Source organism: Balaenoptera ricei, chromosome 18 (assembly GCF_028023285.1).
Source record: "Balaenoptera ricei isolate mBalRic1 chromosome 18, mBalRic1.hap2, whole genome shotgun sequence".
Lineage (NCBI taxonomy): Eukaryota > Metazoa > Chordata > Mammalia > Artiodactyla > Balaenopteridae > Balaenoptera > Balaenoptera ricei.
In genome coordinates, this window is record NC_082656.1 from 81,832,836 (window position 1) to 81,853,852 (window position 21,017).

Below are 21,017 nucleotides of genomic sequence, written 5' to 3' on the forward strand. Positions count from 1 at the left end.
TTTGTATTTTTTTCTTAAATAGCCAGAATCCACCTTTCAACTTAGTCCTGAGTGAGGACATTTTCAGATACTAGGGAGATAAAAACCACCCGTCTGTCTAATGGTATGGTTTTCACCGCTGCCTACCAGTACCGTTAAAATGAAGTACTAAGCCCGCAACGTAGCTATTCTTTCCATAGAAGACAAGATTCAGCCCACACGGGAACTGTTGTGTTTTTGCCCTGAATCCCTTTGCTTGAAAAAGCACAGTTAGGGGCCCGTGCTTCTGAGTGAGGTGAGCGGTTGCTCCTTGTCCTTGGCAAACCCGGGCGCACTCTAGCTCCAGCCGAGGACACTCCGCCAGGAGACCAGCACCGAGGCACATCTGGTGGCCAGGTCAGGCTCCGGCCGGACAGCCTGCCCCGAGTTCTGAGTGGCCCTGCTTGGCTGGCCCGTGTCGGGGGCTGCCCGCCCTCTGGGATCCTGACTCCACTGCTCACGGGCTGGGTCCCTTGTAGCAGCTCAGCTTCTGAACGGGTTTCCTCATCTGCAGAACAGGAACCCCCTGCCTTTCAGGGTCAGGAAGGTCAGTGACGACGTTAACGCGGCTGCTGGGCCAGCCCGGCTGTGCGCGCGGCGCCTGACGGGTGCTGACCTGCTGCCCGGGGCCGCGCCCGCAGGATCAGTCAGTGCCAGCCCCACAGCGGCGGACGCGGGCTGGCCTGGCCTGGCTGAGAGCTGGGGGGAGCGGCGAGAGGGTCACCCCGCTTCCCGCTGGCTGGCTGAACAGCTGTAGCCCTCCCGCCTGCGACAGAAAGGAGACGGAGCGCGAGGCCGCCGGCAAGCTCGGTCCCAGGTCGCCCGCGTCGTGCCCGCCTGTCACACCTGTGCCCTCACCCGTGTCAGCCAGACTCCTCTCGAGCCACAGCGCTGGCCCCGTGGTGTCTGCTCAGAGGCAGCAGAGGACGGTACCCCAAGCACCAACTGTTTAAGAAAGAGGTCAAACGGAATAGAGGTGAAACAGAGCCTATCAGAGGAAACGGGCTGGACGCTCGCAGGGGTTTCCTCTGTTGGCGTTCTCTGTGGTTAACAGGTTACTTTGTAACCAGGAAAATAAATGTAAAACCGTATGCCCACACCCAGTCCAGCACTGCCCAGCACGTGGGGTACAGGCCGCTTCTCCTGCTTGAGACCAGGTGACCCCGGGGAAGGGGTCCCGCCTGCCCTTCCCATGACGTCTTCCGGGACCCCGTGTAGGACTGACGTCCTGGTCTCACGGTTTCAGGGCCGTCCCACGATGTCAGGCCCCGGGCTCAGGGGCCAAAGGCCATGGTGTGGGCTGATGTGACTTTACTGAACTACTGCGTCTGTGGCCGTCGAAACCCATCCTTCAGCACATCTACTAGCACCCGTGGGGCCATGACAGTTTGGTTTATTTTAAGGTTAACTGAGCAGCCACAACAGAAACTTTTAACATCGAGCTTTTATCGTGACTTGAGGCAGCACAGAACCGCGCCGGGAGCTGTGGCCTCCGCATCCCGTGTCCTCAGCTCCCTGGTTTGGGGTCTTCTGTCCTCGGGTCCAGCAGCTCCCACGTGGACACGCCGCTCCTGTCCTGGGGAGGGAGACGGGCCGGGTGCGAGTCAGGGCGCGGGGGCGGGGGGCGGGGGCGGGGACAGGGCGGCTCAGGGTCGTCGGGGCTGCATCCCGGCCCGCACCTGCGGGCGGTGCTCACCTTGATGCTGACACCGTGGGCCGCCAGGTCCCGGCGCAGCGCGTCGCACGCCTCCAGCAGGGGCCGCCTCTCCAGGAGCTGCCGCCGCGCCTCCCCGGGGGCCTCCCCCGCGGCCAGAGCGAACTGCCGGACCTTCTGCCGGAAGCGGACCAGCTCCTCGACCAGGCTGTGCAAGGCGGCCGGGCTGCCGGCCCCTGAAACACACTGCCGGGCGCCGGCTGAGCGGACGGGGGCCCCGGGCCGGGGAGGGGCCGGGGGCGCGGCTCATCTCCCCTCCCCTCGCCCGAAGGTCCCAGTCGCCCAGGCCGGTGAGCGGGGGCTGCCACTGCAGACGGCCAGCACCTGAGGGTCATTGGGCAGAGCCGGCAGGCCTGGGCCTTGTCGACCAAGGAAACCAAACCTGCTGGCTCCAGCCGCCGTTCAAGGCCCTGGACGTCCTGCGCACGGGTGGGCGTGCGCACAAACGCGCACACGCGCAGCCCCGCGGCGCTCTCCCCCGGGGCCGGGGACCAGCAGCGTGGGTGCCGGCCGGGGGAGCTCCAGGGCTGGCGTGGGCCCGGAGGCCTTCCAAGTTGCCAGGCGTCCTCCCCCCCACCCACCCCACGGAGGAGGGGCCGGCGGTCCAACTCCTTCAACCTCACGTGATCCGCAGCCACTGCTCCCACAGTAGAAGACGGCTCGTTACAGAAACGTGAGCCCCCAGCGGGCTCCGGGGGCGCCCCAGCTCGGGGAGGAGGAGGGCTTGTGGTGACCCAGCAGAGACCTGGCCCCCTCAGCCTAGTGTGAGCCACCAACAGGCCCTGGGCCGCCCAGGGAAGGCCGCAGTCCACTAGGGAATCAGTGTCTCTCAATAAACCAAACAGAAATCATCACAAAGATACGCGAGTCTTTGTGTTGAGGCCAGAGAAGCTCACAGCCTAACAAACAGTCCTAGGAGACGTCCCCGCTCACGGCCAGGGCAGCCGGCGCCAGGCCTCAGCTGGCAGGTCCCCCGGCCCGGCGGTGTGGGCTGTGCCCACGGCAGCAGGTGGCCCGGCAGGGCCCACAGGGAGATCCGGGTCGGCGTGCCCCCGTGTGCAGTCCAGGCTCCCCTGTTAACAGCCTGTTCACACTGTTTTAGAAAGTGGCAACTATGGCCCTTTCCTTTCCGCTCCTGATCCTAAAAGGCTGTTAGGGGAGGCAGAGCGAGGCGGGCCCCCTGGAGGAGGAGGGACCCTGGCCTGGGGCGTCAGGCAAGGACGCTTCTGTGCAGAGGACAGCCTGCTGGGGGTGAGGGGAGAGGCGGCGGCCGCGGGGAGACAGGTACACATGGGGAGGGCAGCGGGTGAGTGATGTTGGGAGGTGGGAGCCCAGAGGGGAGGGAGGTGGCCCGGGACTGCTGGGAACGGGAGTCGAGGTGTCGGCGGTAACAGTCGATACGGAGAGGGGACCCAGGATCCCGGGGGCTGGCTCCGCCCGCCTAGGGCCAGAGCAGCTGTGGGCAAGCGCAGCGAGCACCTGGTGCCCAGACCCTCCCCGCCGAGAGCAGCCAGGCTCCTGGGAGAAAGGCCGACGCCTGCCTGCGACACAAGGTACCGGATGGGCCGGGAACCTCAGTGCAGGAAGCAAGGACGTGCCAAAGGGGTGGGGCCGTGTGCGGCACCGGCCAGCTCCACGCTCTGCCCCCCAGCCGCCAGCCGGAGGACCCGAGTCCACAGTGGAGCGAGGGAGGGTCTCTGTGGCGTGGTCACGGTGCACGTCCCGGGCCCGGGACAGACAGTCACGGCCCAGAGGATGGCGTCACGTGTGCTGAGTCCCTGAGGGGCCGGGGTGTCAGGGCGGGAAGGCCACGGAAGGCCGAGGGACGCCCCCCACACACGGGACCGGAGGCCCGGCGGCCGAACAGCCCACGGGCCTGGACCGGGCCTCTGCTGAGGAGGGCGTGACGGGGACGGGGTGGGGGGGCCCGGGGGCCAGGACCGGGGGTCCCTGACGGCTGGGGCTCAGAGGGCGCCGGAGAAACGTGCTCCCTGCGGCCCGACTGCCGTGTGCACGGAACCCGTGGCGCGCCGCCCAGCGTGTAGCGGAGGCGCGCGCTCGTCCTGCTCAGAGCCTCGTTTCGGCGAGTAAACCCCAGCCCTGAGCACGTTCCCCTTCTAAGGAACGTAACGCATCTGAAGCGCGGGGTACGCCTGGCCTTTAGTTACCGTTACAACCGGCGCTTCGAAAGGGAAGAAGTGGCTGTTCCCGTGTTAGCGTGTAGATTAGCATGTTAGCATGTAGCATGTAGATTAAGTCCCACGATCAAGGACTGAAGGGAGAAGGGCGTACCTGTCGCTCAGCCAGAGAAATCCCCACTGTCTCAAAGAACTGCTCCACGTAGGACACGATGGCACCGAACACGGCGGGGCTCCTGGGACCACCGGCCGCCTGCGACAAGTCACCCAGAGAAGGCTCTTGAAAGGCAAGAGCACCAACCCCGGGCAGGTCAGCCCCCGGCGGGCGCGGACGCAGCCCTGCGAAGCCGGCGCTCCCGCCCGCGGCTGGGGCCTGTGCTCTGAGCGCCTGTGCTGGCACCGAGCCCCAGGGCGGCGGCGGCAGCAGGTGGCCTTCGGGGCGTCCCTGGGTCCTGGGCGTCCGAGTGGAGCCTGGCGCCAGGGCCCAGGGTCGGGCAGGGCTGGGGGGCAGTCGGGGTCCCCACCCGGCTTCCTTCCCCATCTCACGTCTTTGTGACAAACTCGGACTCCACTGAGCTCCTGTGTCCACGTGCCGGGCCTCCCCACGGCCCACAGCTCTACTGACCCCGGCCGGGACAGGGCCACACTCAGGGGTGGCCCAGAGGCCACCGGCTCTGGGAGCTGGGTGGCCCCAGGGGCTGGCGAGGCGGCGTCTGCTCTGTCCTCAAAACTGTGGCCACGTCCCAGGAGTTACCTCGGCGGCCGCCTTCAGCTGTCTGTTCCCGTGGTGAGCCAGGTCCGTGACGGCGTCCACCGCCCCCGGCGTGTCGAAGTCGTCCGCCAACGCCGCCTGCACGGCCCCCTTGGTGCGGCCCAGCCTTTGGGGAGGTGAGCAGACGGGGCCGCTCCAGGGACCCGGCTGGGTGGCAGGAGCCACAGCGCTGGCCGGGTCCCAGTACGGACGCCCCCCGGGGGCTCCACCCTCGGGCTCCCCGCTCAGCTCCCACCCCCAGGGCAGCCCTTCCAGCTCTTTCCCTCTGCTGTCAGACCCCCTCAGGAGCCGGCTGCCGCGAAGCTCGACCCCCTCAGCCCCTGGCAAGGAAACGGAGGTCACCGTCACCTCCTCCTCGCCTGCCCCCTGCCCCGTCCCCAGCGGCACCGTCAGGTCCCCTTCGAGCCACCCCTCGCTCACACGCCGTCCTGCCCGCCTGCCGGTCAGTCACCGGCCCCTCCGAGGCTCCGCCACCGTATTGATTCCCTGCTGCCCCTCGTCCCAGACTTTCCCCACCTCCTCCGGGTGCCCTGCTCCCCAGGCACAGGAAAGGGTTGGGCAAAGCCCCCGAGCTCTTCCCCCCGAGCCTGGGCCCGAGTGACCACGGGGAGAAACAGACCTTTGCTGCCTGGGCTCCTGCGACCCAGCGCTGTCTGTCACCCAGCGTGACCTGACCTCTCCTGACTGATGCGCAGACTCCCCTGCACGCCTGCCGGTGAGCGGCACTGCCAGTCCTTCCCTGGCACCCGCCGTCGGGAGCGTGGCCGAGGGACTGACGGCTCCCAGCCACACAAGGCCCAGCTGCCCGGCCCCAGGGCGTGGGCTCCGGCCTGGGCTCCGCTGTGACCAACAGGCAGCTCCTGCCTGCCTCCTGTGGATGCCCTCCTCCCGGCCGGCCCCGAAGGAGCCCCGGGCCCTCTACTCCTCCAGCGGATCCCTGGGCGGCGGGGCACACAGACCCCGCCCACCACCAGCCTCCGGGGACCCCCGATGACCCTGCCCTCATCTCCCTCTGGTATCCCCCGAGGCTCTGTCCGTCTTCCCAGTTTCTCACCATCTCTGAAGCCAATCTCAAACCTTCCTCGCATTTTTTTGGATGCAGTAAGACACAGAGGACCAGGTCGAGTCGTTTACCCAGCAGCAAAAGTGGAAACACCGTCTCCGCCTCCGGCTGGGCTCCGTCCTCCCGCCCGCGCCACCACTCGGTTCACTTCCCGGGGCCCCTTGCTGCGCTCCCACCTCTGCAGGCACGGCCGGCCTGTGGCCCCGACCCCCGGGGGGCGGGGGGCACACGCTGGGCTTCCGGGCGCGCCCGTCGACCCCCGTCACCGCGACCCGGGTCCCCCCTCCTTCCTTCAGCAGCTCGCTCGTCCGCCCACCCGCCCCACGTCCGTCGACCACGCCACCCACGAGGCTCCTGACGCTCAGTCGCGACCGTGGGCCGTCCAGGCCTCCCCGAAGGCAGGTCCCTGCCCCTCCCCTGGCGGGCCCGGGGCTCCCACCAGCCCCACCCCCGTGTCCACAGCGCTCCCTCGGGCGGCCCTGAGCAGCACCCACCTCTCCCACAGCGCGTCCTCCTGGACGGGGCCGCCCGCCAGCTGCCCCCTCATGTAGGCCCGAGCGTCCCCCACGAAGGCGGCCACGGCACGGAGCAGACGCCTGGCCTCGAGCATGGCGCCGTCGCTGTAGTCCACGGCTGCGGGGAGGGGGCCCGGTCACCCGGGAGCCGCGAGCGCCCGCAGACCGCCAGGCTCTGTCCTGACGCCGGGCGTCCGGCCCCCTGGGAGGAAACATGGACACCCCTCCCCACGTGGGTGGCCGAGGGCTCATTCCCGTTGACAGATGTACAGACAGACAGACGGCTCTGGAAAGCGGGGGCCCCGCCGGGCGCCTGAAGCGCCTCTGGGGAGGCCAGCCGACCGGTGCCACGAGGACTCGGGCTCCGTGTTCCCGGAGGAACAGGAGACCCGGCCGTCACCCCGCCCGCGAGCGTGCGGGGACAGATTAGGGACACTGGCTGCGCCCGGGCGGCCCCAGGTCTCTGGACAGGGGTCCAGCCAGCGGGGAGCGCCGGGGTCCCCAGACTCGCCTTCGGGGCTGGAAGGGGACGTGCCCCCTGGCCCGGGGGAGGGGCGATGCCGTGCTGAGGGCTCCCGGCTCAGGCCCTGTGCCAGGACGGCCAGCCCACGAAGCCGGGGGTCAGGTGCCGCAGCCCAGGCTCTCCGGGCCCCGTGGAGCGCTGGGCACCCGAGTCCCACAGCAGAGCCGCGGCCTCGGGCCAGGCTCCGGGGTCTCCTGGCCGAGCGCCGGGACCGTGCTCCCTGGAGCATCCTCCTCGGGCTTCCGTCCAGAACCCAACCTCAGGGCACGAGGGCAACACCCCAACGGCACGGGGCGCACCCCACCCGGATTTCGGGGTCCCCAGAGGCCCTCAGAGGCTCCCCGGGGCCGCACGTGAGGAGCACCCAGGCCTCCCTGCCAGCTCACCTGACCTGTAGCTGCTCCGCAGGCAGAAGAGCCGGAAGACGTCTGGGGAGGCCGTGCTGAGGAAGTCCTGCAGGGGGCGGGGCCGGGAGAGACGGGAGCCACTAACCCCCAGGCACACGCAGCGCTCCTCCAACCACCAGTGTGGACACCTGGACCGCCCCCCGGGCAGTCGCGGGGTGTTCGCCCCCCGAGCCTGTGGCAGCGTCACCCCCACGCGGCCTGTGCTGTCGCTCATCTGATGTGACCTGCGGGGCTCAGACCCACAGCTGGATTCTGTTAGTGCATTCACTCAAGTGAGGGAGGGCGTGGATTCCTGTATCTCGATACAATCAACACCTGTCAAAGTCCTACAGATTTCATTCTGTGTGTTTAAAGACGTTAAGTTCTAAGGAAGGGGCCACAGATTTCGCCAGGCCAACAACAGGATCGACAGGGAAAAAGGTGAAGAGCCCCGTCCCACCCGACCTTCATCAGTAAGAGACCCGGTATTTCAACGTCTGTGTCCGTCTCCTGGTGCTCCTTCCCAGAGTGTGAAAAAGGAGTATTTCTTCGTCCCCTTAATTCCCCAAACTAGCCAACTACCTTGAGGCCCCGTGCGGTGGGCAGCACACAGCGTGCGTGTTAATTCCCGCGTTTGCGCAGTCACGTGCCCTCGTGTTCTCACCCGTCACTTCCCCTTTAAATCTGCAAGCAGCAGCATGGAGACCGAGCCCCTGCGCCGCGATGTAGTTGCTGCACCACGAACAGCACAGGCAGGTAAAGAACTAGCACTGTCGCGCACGGCGCATCACTTACAGAATGCTAAGATGCGGATGCGCCGTTAACTGCAGCGTGTCTGTAACGGCGCCAGAAAGACGAGGCTTTAGTGAACCACACGCCAGACACCCAAGGCCAGGGCTGCATCCTGTGCCTTCTCTGCAAGTCCTTCTGTGTCCCGTCGGCCGTCACTCCAGCCACTCTGACAGCGCTTCCCCGACCTGCCAGGGTCTCGTGATAACCGGCTATGCTCGGCGGGACCCCAGTAAACACGCAGCTCAGCTGGCGTGGGGTCACACCGGGGACAGAGAGTGAACACCGGGTACCCGGAGGGCCTTTAGCCACCCTCTGACTTTTCCCTCTCCTTTTTGAATTATTTCTTTAGGTTTCCTTCCCCACCGAAGCATGGACTCAACTGCTTCATAACTTGTTACAAGTCCTCTCCTGTCTCTGACAATGTAGCAGGAGGCCTCTTCCCCGTGGACACGCTTGCCTTAGGTGAGGATTTGTTTTTGTAAATTGTTGTCTGTTTAGCTTTTTATAAATCGCTGCCAGACGCTTGGTACGTGTGGCTGTGGAGCTGTTTGGGCAGAAGCAAAGCTGTGCCTCTCCGCAGCGTGGCCACCATCAGCAAGCCCTCCCCGCAGCCCCGGGGCCCTGACCGCTGACAGACACACGACACGCCGCCCCCAGCCCCACGCGCGTCTCTCTCCGAGTTGGTACCTCTCCTGCACTCCTGACTTTCTGCTCATAATCGTGCATTTAGTCACAGAATTTAAAAACTAACATTATGGATATTTTACATCTGTCTAGGTCTTCGGTTTTTTCTGAGAGAAATCTCTTCTCCATTTTAGCACTTTATGTTTTCAGGGGTAGCCATGTTCTCTATTTCATCCAAAAAGGATTTTAGGTGGTTTTATTTTAAAGGGTTATTCCTGGACTTCCCTGGCGGTCCAGTGGTTAAGACTCCGCGCTTCCACCGCCGGGGGCACGGGTTCAATCCCTGGTCGGGGAACTAAGATCCCGCACGCCACTTGGGCATTCCCCACCCCCCAAAAAAGGGGGGGAGTTTCCTGCCACTCAGAATGTGGACTCATTCAGATAAACCTCAATGTGTGTTTAGAAATCTAAGTTAATAGTTCTCCAAACGCCAGCAACACTAAAGGGTATTTATTTTCACCACTGTGGGATGCCCCTATGGAGACAGAGAGTTCAACGGAAATCTGGAATCTAACCTTTCTACGGCATTCTGTGTCTGTGGACCGTTCCCTGATAATGATATAGAAAGAAGGTAGGACTATATCAAACTAAAAAGCTTCTGCACAGCAAAGGAAGCGGTCAACAAAATGAAAAGACAGCCAAGAGAATGGGAGAAAACATTTGCAGACCATCTATCTCATAAGGGATAAATATCCAAAATATATAAAGAACTCACACAACTCAATAGCAAAAAAAAAAAAAAAGATTCAAAAATGGGCAAAAGAAAAAAAAAAAAAAAAAATGGGCAAAAGACTTGAATAAACATTTTTCCAAAGAAGACCTACAAATGGCCAACAGGTAGGTACCTGAAAAGATGCTCAACATCACTAATCATCAGGGAAATGCAAATCAAAACCACAATAAGATATCACTACACCTGTCAGAATGGTTGCCATCAAAGAAAAGAACTAAGTGTTGATTAGAATATTGAGAAAAGGGAACCCTTGTGCACGGTTGGTGGGAATGTAAACTGGTACAGCCACCGTGGAAAACAGTATGAAGGTTCCTCAAAAAATCAAAAATAGAGTTACCATACAATCCAGCAATTCCACTTCTAGGTACACATCTGAAGGAAACAAAATCACTATCTCGTAGATATATCTGCACCCCTATGTTCAATGCAGCATTACTGACAATAGCCAAGATACGGAAACAACCTAAGTGTCCACTGATAGATGAATGGATAAAGAAGATGTGACACACGCTCACACACACACATACACGTGCATATACATACTACGGACTATTAATCATCAAAAGAAGGAAATCCTGCCATTTGTGACAACATGGATGAACCTAGAGGACACTGGGCTCAGTGAAAGAAAGCAGAGAAAGACAAATACTGTATGATCTCACCCACATGTGGAATCTTAAAAAAAAAAACAAACTCATAGAAACAGAGAGCAGGGAATTCCCTGGCAGTCCAGTGGTTAGGACTCTGCGCTCACTGCCGGGGCCCTGGGTTTGATCCCTGGTCAGGGAACTAAGATCCCGCAAGCCATGCGGTGCGGGAAAGAGAGAGAGAGAGAGAGAGAGGGAGAGAGGGAGGGAGGGAGGGAGGGAGGGAGGGAGGAATGAAGGGAGGGAGGGAGGGAGGAAGGAAGGAAGAAAGAAAGAAATGGAGAGCAGACCAGTAGTTGCCAGGGGCTGGAATGTGAGGCTGGGGAAGACTTTGGTCTCCTACAAAGTCCAACAGCAGGGAAGTAACTCAGTCCTGGAGTAGCACCCACCATGGGCCACTCACTACGTGGTCAGGAAAGTTATGCAGACTTTGTAATACCTATGAAAATTTTAAATGCATGTACCCAAGCAGATGTAGTTTAATACGGCCATGAAAAATATAATTTAAATGGCCATCAATAGGGGATGGTTTAAATTAATTAAGGTGCGCCCTTACAATAGATGATTCAGCCATTCAGATGAGTTAACTCCATATGACTCATGCAAAAGACTCAGTAGTTTAAGAGACACCTGGGACAACACCACATGCACTAATGTTCGCATTGTAGGGGCCCCAGAAGAAGAGAGAAGAGAAAGGGGCAGAGAGCTTGTATTTCCAGCTAAGCTGGAAATCTGCCTAGCCTGCGAAAGGAAATAGACATCCAAGCCCAGGAAGCACAGAGAGGCCCAAACGAGATGAACCCGAAGAGATCCACAGCAAGACACACTGTAATTAAAATGGAAAAATTAAAAACAAAGAGAAAATCTTAAAAGCAGCAAGGGAAAAGCAACTAGTTTCTCACAGGGGAACTCTCATAAGACTGTCAGCTGACTTTTCTGCACGCCAGAAAGGAGCAACATGATATACTCAAAGTGATGCAAGGAAAAAACCTACAACCAAGAATACTCTACCCAGCAAGGCTATCTTTCAGATCTGAAGGAGAGAGAAAGAATCTTACAGACAAGCAACAGAACCCCTAAACCAACATTACACGACATGTTAAAGGGACTTCTCTAAGAGGAAAAGAAAAGTCCACAACTAGAAATACGAAAATTATGAAAGGAAAAATCTCATTGGTAAAGGCAAACATTCAGTAAAGACAGAGTGACCACTTATAAAGCTAGTGGGAAGGTTAAAAGACAAAAATACTAAAAATCATCTCTATCCACAATAAGTAAAGTGATACACAAAACAAAAAGATGTAAAACATGATGTAAAAAACATTAAACATGGGAGGTGGGTAAAAATGCAAGCTTGTTAGCATGTGTTCAAACTGAGATCATCCACTAAAATAACCTCATATATACATGGGATGCAGCAAAAGCAGTCCTAAAAGGGAAGTATTTAGTAATACAAGAAAAACCTCAGAAAAACTTAAGAAAAATCTCAAATAAACAACCTAACTTTACACCTTAAGGCACTAGAAGAAGAACAAACAAAACCCAAAGTTAATAGAAGGAAAGAAATCATAAAGGTAAGAGCAGAAATAAATGAAATAAAGACTGAAAAAAAATATGAAAGATCAATGAAACTAAGAGCTGGTTCTCTGAAAAGATAAAATCAATAAACCTTTAGCTAGACTCATCAAAAAAAAAAAAAAAGAGAGAGAGAGAGAGAGGGCCCAAATCAATAAAATCAGAGTCTTGGAACAGGGAGGGGGAAGAGGCCGAGGCCCCCAGAAGCCGACACAGGAGGGGACAGGACAGGAAACACCGCCTCGCGCTTTTAGACAAGAAAGAGCCGTTTAACCCAGAAGCAGGAGAAGCCCGTCAGGGCGCCGGGGACATGGGGAACCGGAGATGGGGGTCTCCTGATGCACATCAGCCTCCGCGACACGTCGGCAAACTGGTGGGCACACAGGAAACACAAGCACATTACCTTAATTGTGATGTAGTTCTTCAGTGATTTGGACATTTTCTCTTCTTTGCCCTTCACGTGCAAATGCCCTGAAACAAAAACAAAGTCACTCATTCTGTACCCCCAGAGGGAGGGTGAAGGAGGGCGCGTCTCCAAAGGCGCCTGGACTCCGGGAGCCCTGACCCGTCGCACAGCCCTGTGTGGATGCCCACACAGGCCCCCCAGATCGGCCCCGCGCTCAGCCCGCCAGGAAGGGGGGCCCACGTCCACCCTGGGCCAGGGCATCACACTGCGGGGACGGCCCCTCCCTCTCCTGTGACTCACCAACACAGGGGACCTGACTCAGCGCCCGAGGAGAGGACACATCTTTGCTTCCACAAAGTGTGCGGGTCTCCGAGCAACACTGCGGGCGTTTCTGTAGCTCGTTTTCAGACATATCCCAGCCTCAGCACCGTTTCACCACCGTGTGTGAAAGACGGGGGACCCGAACCCCCTCAGGACTCCTCCATCTGAGCCTGGACCACATCTGTACGAGGTTCACTTCCAAGGGAGCTGTGATTTCCCAACAGAAGATTCTTCCACATTTTCTGACACAACTTCAAGCACCACCTTTTTTCAAGCCAACTCTTCCAAGAACTGGTTACAATGTGGCTTCCAAAAAGCTACGTAACCTTGAATATGTCAACCTATGCAGCCTGCCATATACACCAAGTACAATTAAAGTTTTAAGAAACTGACAACATCTGGAAAACGAAACTCATCTGACTGCTGAACTCTACTTCCATCCATTTACTTCAGGAAAATGCATCGATTCTCCAGGGTGTCAGGAGACACAGCTGTTCCTCCGGGACAGGGTGAAAGCGGGACAAAGAAGATTCCAACGTCCTAACAGATCGTGGGTCTTAACAGCAAAACCCTTCCCCACACCGCATCCAAAGCAGCAGGACCTGCCGTGTGCGGACACAGAGCCCCGTGAGCGCTGGCACTGCCGCGGGTCCCGTCTGAAGGCAGACCCAGTCACCGAGGGGCACCGGTGCTGACGGCAAACCCCAACTCCTCACGCGCGCCACCGATGAAGGGCCTGTGGGGACCAGCCCTTGCGTCCCGATGGGTAACACGGGATCACCTGTCCCCGAGCCTGCGACCGGGCACGGGAACACCTCCATCCCCGGGACCTGCGACTCACTCCCCGGATGGGCCCGGAGCTCTCTGCTCTCCCAAGTCCTCCCGCTGAAGGGGGAGACCTGGTTCCACGCAGTTTATGACAAGAGGAGTGAGCCCCGACCGGAAACGGGTCCGGGGGTCCCTGCTGAAGCGCCGGAGGAACGGAGCCGGGGCCATCGGGCTCTCAGCCCGGCACAAAGGACGCGGGTTCTGGCTCCTGTCGGGCGCCAAGCAGGGACACGAGGTGGAAACCGGACCTCGGCCCCTGCGCTGGGAACGGCAACTCAGCCCGTCCCTTTCAGATGACCTCAGGGCAGCACCGAGATGCGGGGTCGCACAGAGAGCCGCGAGGCTGGCCCCCGGGCTCCGGGCGGGGCACACGGGGTGAGGTGGACTCGGGGTGGCAGAGACGCTGCAGGGCGGGCCTGCGCGGAAGGCAGCCCCGCTGGTCACTGTCACCCACGTGGACCCTCGCCGCAGACCTGAAGCAGCTACTGCGTGTTACAAAACTGGAGCGTGTCTGCGTTTAATACCACCTCGCTGGCAAAACCTGGTTTCCTTAACCTAAGGACTTAAAGAAATGGTTCTTGTTGGCTTCCTGAGCTTTAGATGTTGACCGTGTTTGCATCTCCCAACCCCATCACTACCAAAGGCTTTTCTCTTTCTTCCCCTCAAATACCTTCACTGCCCACTCCAGAAAGGTAACAAAACCAGTTCACGGTGGCTCCACGACCTTTGTCACAATCTTGGACACGTGAATCTCCCCATGCGTCACAGGAAATTCCAAAATTGCTTCGCTCAAGACGCCGCTGGTCTCACAACTTCGTATCCACTTCTGAGAGCAGACGACTGGTGTGACTCACGAGGATTTTTGAACAGGGAAACGGAAGGCAGCGCTTTCAGAGAATGACAGATATTCACGGTGCCGATGTCACAGCTCAAGAATGGCGTATTCATAATCATTACGACATCATGCTATTTGAAATTCCCTCTTCGTAGTTTCCTTTCAAACAAACTCCGACAGAACAGCACTGCGTAACATTTTCCGAACTCTCGTCAGCTCACGTTTCAGTTCCAAAAGGCATATTCGATATTCCAGTCCAAGGAAGTTCACGTCCAACCAACAACAAGTCAAAGACAATTTAAGGGACAACTTTGTTTCTTGACCTATTAGCTGATGCAGGTGTTTCCAAAGGTAGCTGTTTCACAGACAGAGTCGAGAGAATTGAAATGGAACAAATCAATCTCAAGTCATCACTCACCAGAATGTAGGAAATAATTCCCCCACTGCTGGCACTGGTGAAAGACCTCGCACTGTGCGATTTCGTTCTCGTGGTGAGGAAATGCTAAATCTATGCCACCCGAGTGGATGTCCAGCCGACTTCCAAACACCAAACTGCAAGACACAGCGCAGAGCAGGGAGTTAACTCACTCCAGTGACACGGTCTCCAAACCACCTCCCGTATTTACTCCTTCCAGCCCTGGGCCACGCACACACCGAATGGAGCCCAATTCCAAGTGCATGATAATTCACCTGATGCAAACGGAACCTGACATTTGTTTTTACTTCATAAAATCTCTAATTCATAGCTTTTCCTCCTGGGAAAGAGACTTCATTTTCTTTGCTCTGGATACAACATGTGGTTTTTAAAAACTTCAAAATTACTTTTTCTTACTTTCAATAGGCAGACCTTAGTGGTTGTTCAACTATAACAAAAAAAGAACTATAAAATCAAGAGATTTTTAATTTGGCTTTTGAAAAATGAGCCATTCAGCAGCCATGCATGCATAACAAAGTAACAGAATTCAAAGTGACACATTTCAGCTGGCGGCATTTCAGCTATAAGGCTGCTCGGTCCCGAAAAACCTCAGTCCACAGAACTGCACGCTGCACCTCTCAGGCCTGCCGGGGACACTCAGTGTGTGCAGCTGTCACCAGAGCACCTGCAAAACAACCGGTACCAGCACCAGTGGTCCAGGCTGACCAGCAGCTGCTTCAGAGGACGTTAAAAATGCAGATCAATGAAAAATGCAAAAGCTCGCACAACGGAAAGGGGGCGCAAGGCGGGCCCGTCGGCCCCCCCGGGGGTGCAGACACCGGTGAGTTTTCTAAAAATGGTTAAAAATAGATGTTTTCAAAGATGCCACAGCCTCACTGAGGTCCTTCCTGCTGAAGGCCAACTCTCCTCCCACTGGCCCAGCTCTGGAAGAACCACGCATGCACTGGTCACACCTGAGCTGAGTGGGCGAGCAGGTCGTCCAGCACCGTACATCCTTGGCAGTGGGTTCTAGAGAATCTCTAATAAGAGTCCTTCACATTCAAACGCTATGAGGGCGAGCGTGAGATGGGAGGGACCAGGACTGGGGAGGAGCGTATGAGGGGCCACACTTGCATTTGTAACGAGTGACCCATTTTTACAAAGATCTGAAGCAAATATGACGAAGTTAAGACTTAACAGCTAAACTGTGGGTCTGCAGTGTTCGCTGTATTAGTCTCTAGTCTTGTCTGTATGTCACACCTATTTTAAAATAAGAGAAAGCTGAAAAGGAATAGAAGTCCATTTTCATTATTTAGATTTCAACAAAAATAAAACATTTAATGGTAACATTACATTTGAAATTTACTAAATGTTTTCTGCTTTAGAGAAATTATTTGAATCTAAAAGATAAAGATCTTTTTACAACACGATGTATATCCCACACCACTGTTAAATCAACAAGTATTTGTAAATACTTTTACGTGTTTACAGTAGGGCTGAGAGCTGGACATGTCTGTTTGTTTTTAACATTTATTTATTTATTTATTTACTTTGGCTATGCTCGATCTTGGTTGCGGCACGCGGGATCTTCGTTGCGGCGTACCGACTTCTTAGTTGCAGCATTCTGACTCTTAGTTGCGACACGTGAACTCTTAGTCGCAGCACGTGAACTCTTGGTTGTGGCACGCTGACTTCTCAGTTGCAGCATACATGTGGGATCTAGCTCCCCGACCAGGGATGGAACCCGTGCCCCCTGCACTGGGAGTGCGAAGTCTTAGCCACTGGACCGCCAGGGAAGTCCCCAGTTGATGGTTTTTTAAACGAAAAGTTGGACCCCGTTTCACACTGACAACAGGGTGTGACATCTCAGGAGTTTCAGGTGTGTTTCCCGGTAAGTCATACAGACATCACCACGGGCGAGGGCAGCTCACGAGGGTGAGCGCGCAGCGAGGGGTGGTGGAGGTAGGACCCCTTCTGGGTCTTCACTGGGATGGGCACGCTGGCACAGGCCGGGGGCGGAGGGTGAGGCTTCCCCCGGAGAGTGGGGCGAGCCTGCACCAGAGACGGAACCAGCGCGGGGCCGAGGCACAGGGCAGCCTGCTCCTAGGTAACGTTCACGCCCAGCCAGGAAGCTGCTACGTGCAACAGCCGACAGGAGGACGACTGGGTTTGCGATACGAGGACGACTGGGTTTGCTGATCTTAAAATTTGGGGTGTGGCTGGTAGTTTGAAATGTTCACCTTAATCATACTTTGTTTCTAATTTTAAAAATTGATTACAGGGGCTTCCCTGGTGGCGCAGTGGTTAAGAATCCACCTGCCAGTGCAGGGGACATGGGTTCGAGCCCTGGTCCAGGAAGAGCCCACGTGCCGTGGAGCAACTAAGCCCGTGCACCACAACTACTGAGCCTGCGCTCTAGAGCCCATGAGCCACAACTACTGCAGCCCATGCGCCTAGAGCCGGTGCTCTGCAACAAGAGAAGCCACCGCAATGAGTAGCCCGCGCTCGCTGCAACTAGAGAAAGCCCACATGCGGCAACAAAGGCCCAGTGCAGCCAAAAATTAATTAATTTTAAAAAAACCTGATTATAATAAATATCTGCAACACATCAAATGTATCAAAATCCATGAGTTAACGTGCAGGGCTCAGGGAACCATGGTGGGAACCCCCGAGGCAGGCTGGAAGTGGAGAGCCCAGGCGGGATGCGGCCTTCGGTACCTGCGAGCACACATGCAGACACACGCACACACACCTGCACACACACACACACACACACACACACACACACACACACACACACACAAACACACACGGGCAGAGCCAAGGGAGCGCCGACGCCGGAGGGACGGTCCACAGGGCAGGTCCACAAAAGGAAGGTGGATGAGGCCCCAGCAGAGGCGCCAAAACCAGAAGAACGTTATTCCACAGAAGCCAGGGAGCGAGCAGGGGTGTCAGCGGCCCGTCACAGACCGGGCTGACGGTCACCGTGACCTCAGGAGACCAGAGTGGGTGGGGACGCCCGTCAGACAACAGTGGGGATGCGTGGACAGTGAGAGAAGAGACAAAAAAGAGGGTCCCTGGAGGAGAATGGGGACCAGAGAAGCACTGTGTTTACAGGGGTTCCCAAGACAGACACGTCCCGGGCGTGGTGCTGCCCGAGACAGAACCGGCAGAAAGGGCAGACGGAAGGGGACGCTGGGGGTCACGCTCGAGGTGCCTGGTCCAGGACCAGCTCTGGGGCCGAGGATGGGGGTCCAGCCCCTCGCCCAGGTCCCTGGCCGCCTTCCTGAACCTACCGCGGAAGAGATGCTGGCACCCCCGGAGCTGGCCTGCGTGCGATGGGCAGTCAAGAACTAACTGCAAAGCGGGCTCTTCTACTAAAGAGAACAAGCGCTGATGTTGGGGAGATAAACGTGTTCTGGTTTTGCTGTTTCCCTTCCCACGGCCGGTCCCCCCCCCCCCGGGCGCTAAGCTTCCTTTCCAAACCACCTGCGTTGCCGGCACTAGGACCAAGCCTGCCCCGCCTGCACCCTCTGCTGGCCGAGCGTGCACATCACAGCACAGACGACTCCGGGAACAGCTCACCTGGCGATGGTGGAACACTCGGTATGCCAACCAGGCCTCCCGGCTCCCCACGGCGAGGCCCAGGACGGCTCCCGGGGCTTCGCCGCCTTCCACAGTGCGAAGTCGCTGGCATGCCGCTTGTCAGAGTGACCTGCCAGTGACAGACGGTTAATCAGCGGGAGGGAATCGAGAACGAACCAACACAGTCAGCCCCAAACAGGTGGACGCATGTCCCCGATTCCGTTCCTCTGAGAAGTAACCTCACGTTTCTCGTGCACGTGTTTTTCTCTTTGCCACGTGAAAGCTAGACGGCTACCGGATACTCTTCTCTGTAACATGACAGAAGCACGCGGTCCCCCGCAGTGCGGCCCGCTTCAGTAACCTGAGCGCTGCGCGCGGGGTTGCAAGCACGTGCTGCCTGAGGGGCCTCCTCCGCACGCGCTCTCATTCTCCCTCATTCCGTCTCTGTCAGTAGCTGAGTTTCAGAGTCACGGTTTTCAAAGAGAGGTGATAATCACACAGAGCAAAAAGGGAAATACCAGAGTACTGTATCAATCACATTCAGAAAGCAAGAGAACTCGGAAGAGGAGGGTTCAGGGCCATAGGACAAGCCGGTACGGGGCTCTCTTTACGTTCCAGAGCTGGGAGGCCACCAAGATGCCCTTCAGTGGGTGATGGATAAACAAACTGTGGTCCATCCAGACAATGGAGTGTTACTCAATGCTGATAAGAAGTGAGCTTTCGAGCCATGAGAAAACATGGAGGGGGATGTCCCTGGCGGCCCAGTGGTTAAGACTTCGCCTTCCGGTGTGGGGGCTGCAGGTTCGATCCCTGGTGGGGGAGCTAAGATCCCACCTGCCTCGCAGCCGAAAAACCAAAACATAAAACAGAAGCAATATTGTCACGAATTCATTAAAGACTTTAAACGTGGTCCACATCAAAAAAAAAAAAATCTTTAAAAAAAAACAAAAAAAAGGAGGAATCTTACAGGCTTATTACTAAGTGAAAGAAGCCAGTCTGAAAAGGCTAGACTGTATGATTCCCACTCTGTGACATTCTGGAAAAGGCAAAACAATGGGGACAGTAAAAAGATCAGTGGTTGACAGAGGCTGGGGCGGGAGGGGGGATGAACAGGCAGAGCACAGAGGATCTTCAGGGCAGAGAAACTCTCTGCGCGATACTATAATGACGGACACCTGTCATTACACATCCGTCTAAACCCACAGAGACACCAAGAGTGACCCTGATGTAGACTACGGACTCGGGGTGAGGCTGGCGTGTCAGAGCAGGTCCACCAGTTCTAACACGTCCCACTCCGGTGGGGACGCTGGTACAGCGGGGCAGCGGGCGTATGGAACTCTCTGCACCTGCCGCGCGATTCTGCGGTGAACCTAAAACTGCTCGAAAAAATAAAGTCTATTTTTTTTTTAAAGGGCTGCTGATGCTAGAATGTGTAGGTATCAGAAGTTCCTCCTCTGCTCCCCTAAGGCCGGGGCCACGCCTCGCAGGCGTGGGTGGTCCAGGACGGGAGCAGGATAACAACGACCGAGCACACGTAAGAACTGTTCTGAGGAGTCAACCCAACACACCCTCTGTAATTAGACTGAAATGACACGGTTCATAGGGCGGGAGGGTTACGCCTACAGACAGAGACAACTCAGACAACTTGTCTTTTGGGTTTTTGCTCATTTTTTGTTTGATTCTGTTAAATATCAACAGTATCCTTTAAAATGATGTTTACGTCAATCCCAATCTCCCAATTATTTTTCATATAGTTCTATATACTTATTATTTCTTCTCCATAAAAATGACTTTGCAGAAGAGGGTATAGGAATAGATTCGAATACAGCGGGAATGTCATACATGCTAAAATACGTATGGGAACTTAACGACACGGGGAAGTTTACGTGGGAATTTATGTATGATAAAACACCTACGGGGATTGAACACGTGACAGCAGCCAGTTGGACAAGAGCGTTAAGACGTGACACCCCAGACGGCACGTGCACGTGCAGAGCGCCCCAGGGAGGAATGGGAGGCCGCGTGTCACGTGCTGCGGGAACTTTCTACTCTGCGTGGTCTCTCTATTCCAAAAAACCCAACTAAATCGAAAACTCGGGTGTGATCGACGTCCGGCAACATCACCACGTCTGAGAGAGCAGGCGTCCTCGCCCCCCTCGAGCACGGGAGGGTCTGGGCTTTGTCCCCAGAACCCCACGGGAGGGAGAGGCTGGACCCACCTGTCTCTCCCACGGGGGCAGGGGCCACGCCGACCAGCTTGCCGTATCTGTCTCCTCTTGACTGCAGGTCGAAGTAGACGTTGCCTGTTTCATAAAGGTGACCGTGAAGCTCGTTTCTGTCATCAACACCCGCATCTACACAGGCCTCACAGCTAATGACAATTAGAACCTGAACCCAGGATACGGCATCAGCCTTCAGGTGGCGCCTTTCACTGTATGTTTAAACCAGAATTAACAACAACACTGTATTGTAAAAGCATGCGTTTGCACACATCATGAACGTCCGGTTGTGGAAGGGAAAACACAAATGTAAGTTCTCTGTAAGATGTTGAGCCAGTTCTTTTCAACAAGAAAGAAGGCAAGTGAGTTTATCACTGGCCTGCCTTCAGCTCTGGGCCCTGGGTTACAGACCCATCAATAAAGCAAGCCTTTTTCAACCCAGATACCCTAAGACCACCCTGCCACTCAGAACAGGCACCCCACACGAAAGCATCCCCCCCGCCGTGGGGTCCTTTCACCGAGGTGCACGCGGGCTGCGGGTGCCAGACGACCCTCCCACGGGGACCCTGCAGAGCCCGGGAGCCCTGCTCGCCCCCAGTCGGGAAGAGGCAGAGCAGGGAAGGCGGCGGCAGAGCCGCAGACCTGGCGGGAAGAGTCCTGCCCCGAAGGAGCCGGCGCTCAGGAAGGCCGACGCCGCGGCCACTGGATCGCACTCCTGACCGGCCACCTGCACGCCGCGATCAGCGCAAGGGCCCAAGGTCGGGTGCGATTTTTTTTTTTTTTTAAAAGGCTAAAGACTGTATGATTCCATTCGCATAACTTTTTTTTTTAATATTATCATTTTAACA

General features: G+C 56.9%; 1 protein-coding gene across 6 annotated transcripts in view; it reads right to left on the bottom strand.

The window, feature by feature from the left end:
* Window positions 1-1,379: 1,379 nt before the first annotated feature.
* The window catches only part of CARS2 (cysteinyl-tRNA synthetase 2, mitochondrial), a 35,893-nt gene continuing 16,255 nt past the window's right edge, over window positions 1,380-21,017 (bottom strand). The window contains exons 6-15 of one of the 6 annotated variants that reach the window (XM_059903079.1): window positions 20,170-20,253; window positions 17,951-18,080; window positions 14,369-14,502; window positions 11,964-12,031; window positions 7,130-7,196; window positions 6,200-6,338; window positions 4,625-4,748; window positions 4,025-4,123; window positions 1,715-1,908; window positions 1,380-1,594 (exon numbers count right to left, since the gene is read on the bottom strand). In XM_059903079.1, the coding sequence (XP_059759062.1) occupies window positions 1,450-1,594; window positions 1,715-1,908; window positions 4,025-4,123; window positions 4,625-4,748; window positions 6,200-6,338; window positions 7,130-7,196; window positions 11,964-12,031; window positions 14,369-14,502; window positions 17,951-18,080; window positions 20,170-20,253 (1,184 nt within the window). In that variant the 3' untranslated portion in view covers window positions 1,380-1,449. Of the gene's footprint in view, window positions 1,595-1,714; window positions 3,511-4,024; window positions 4,124-4,624; window positions 4,749-6,199; window positions 6,339-7,129; window positions 7,197-11,963; window positions 12,032-14,368; window positions 14,503-17,950; window positions 18,081-20,169; window positions 20,254-21,017 lie in introns of those variants that run through there. The other 5 variants (XM_059903080.1, XM_059903082.1, XM_059903081.1 and 2 more) reach the window with 5 other exon arrangements.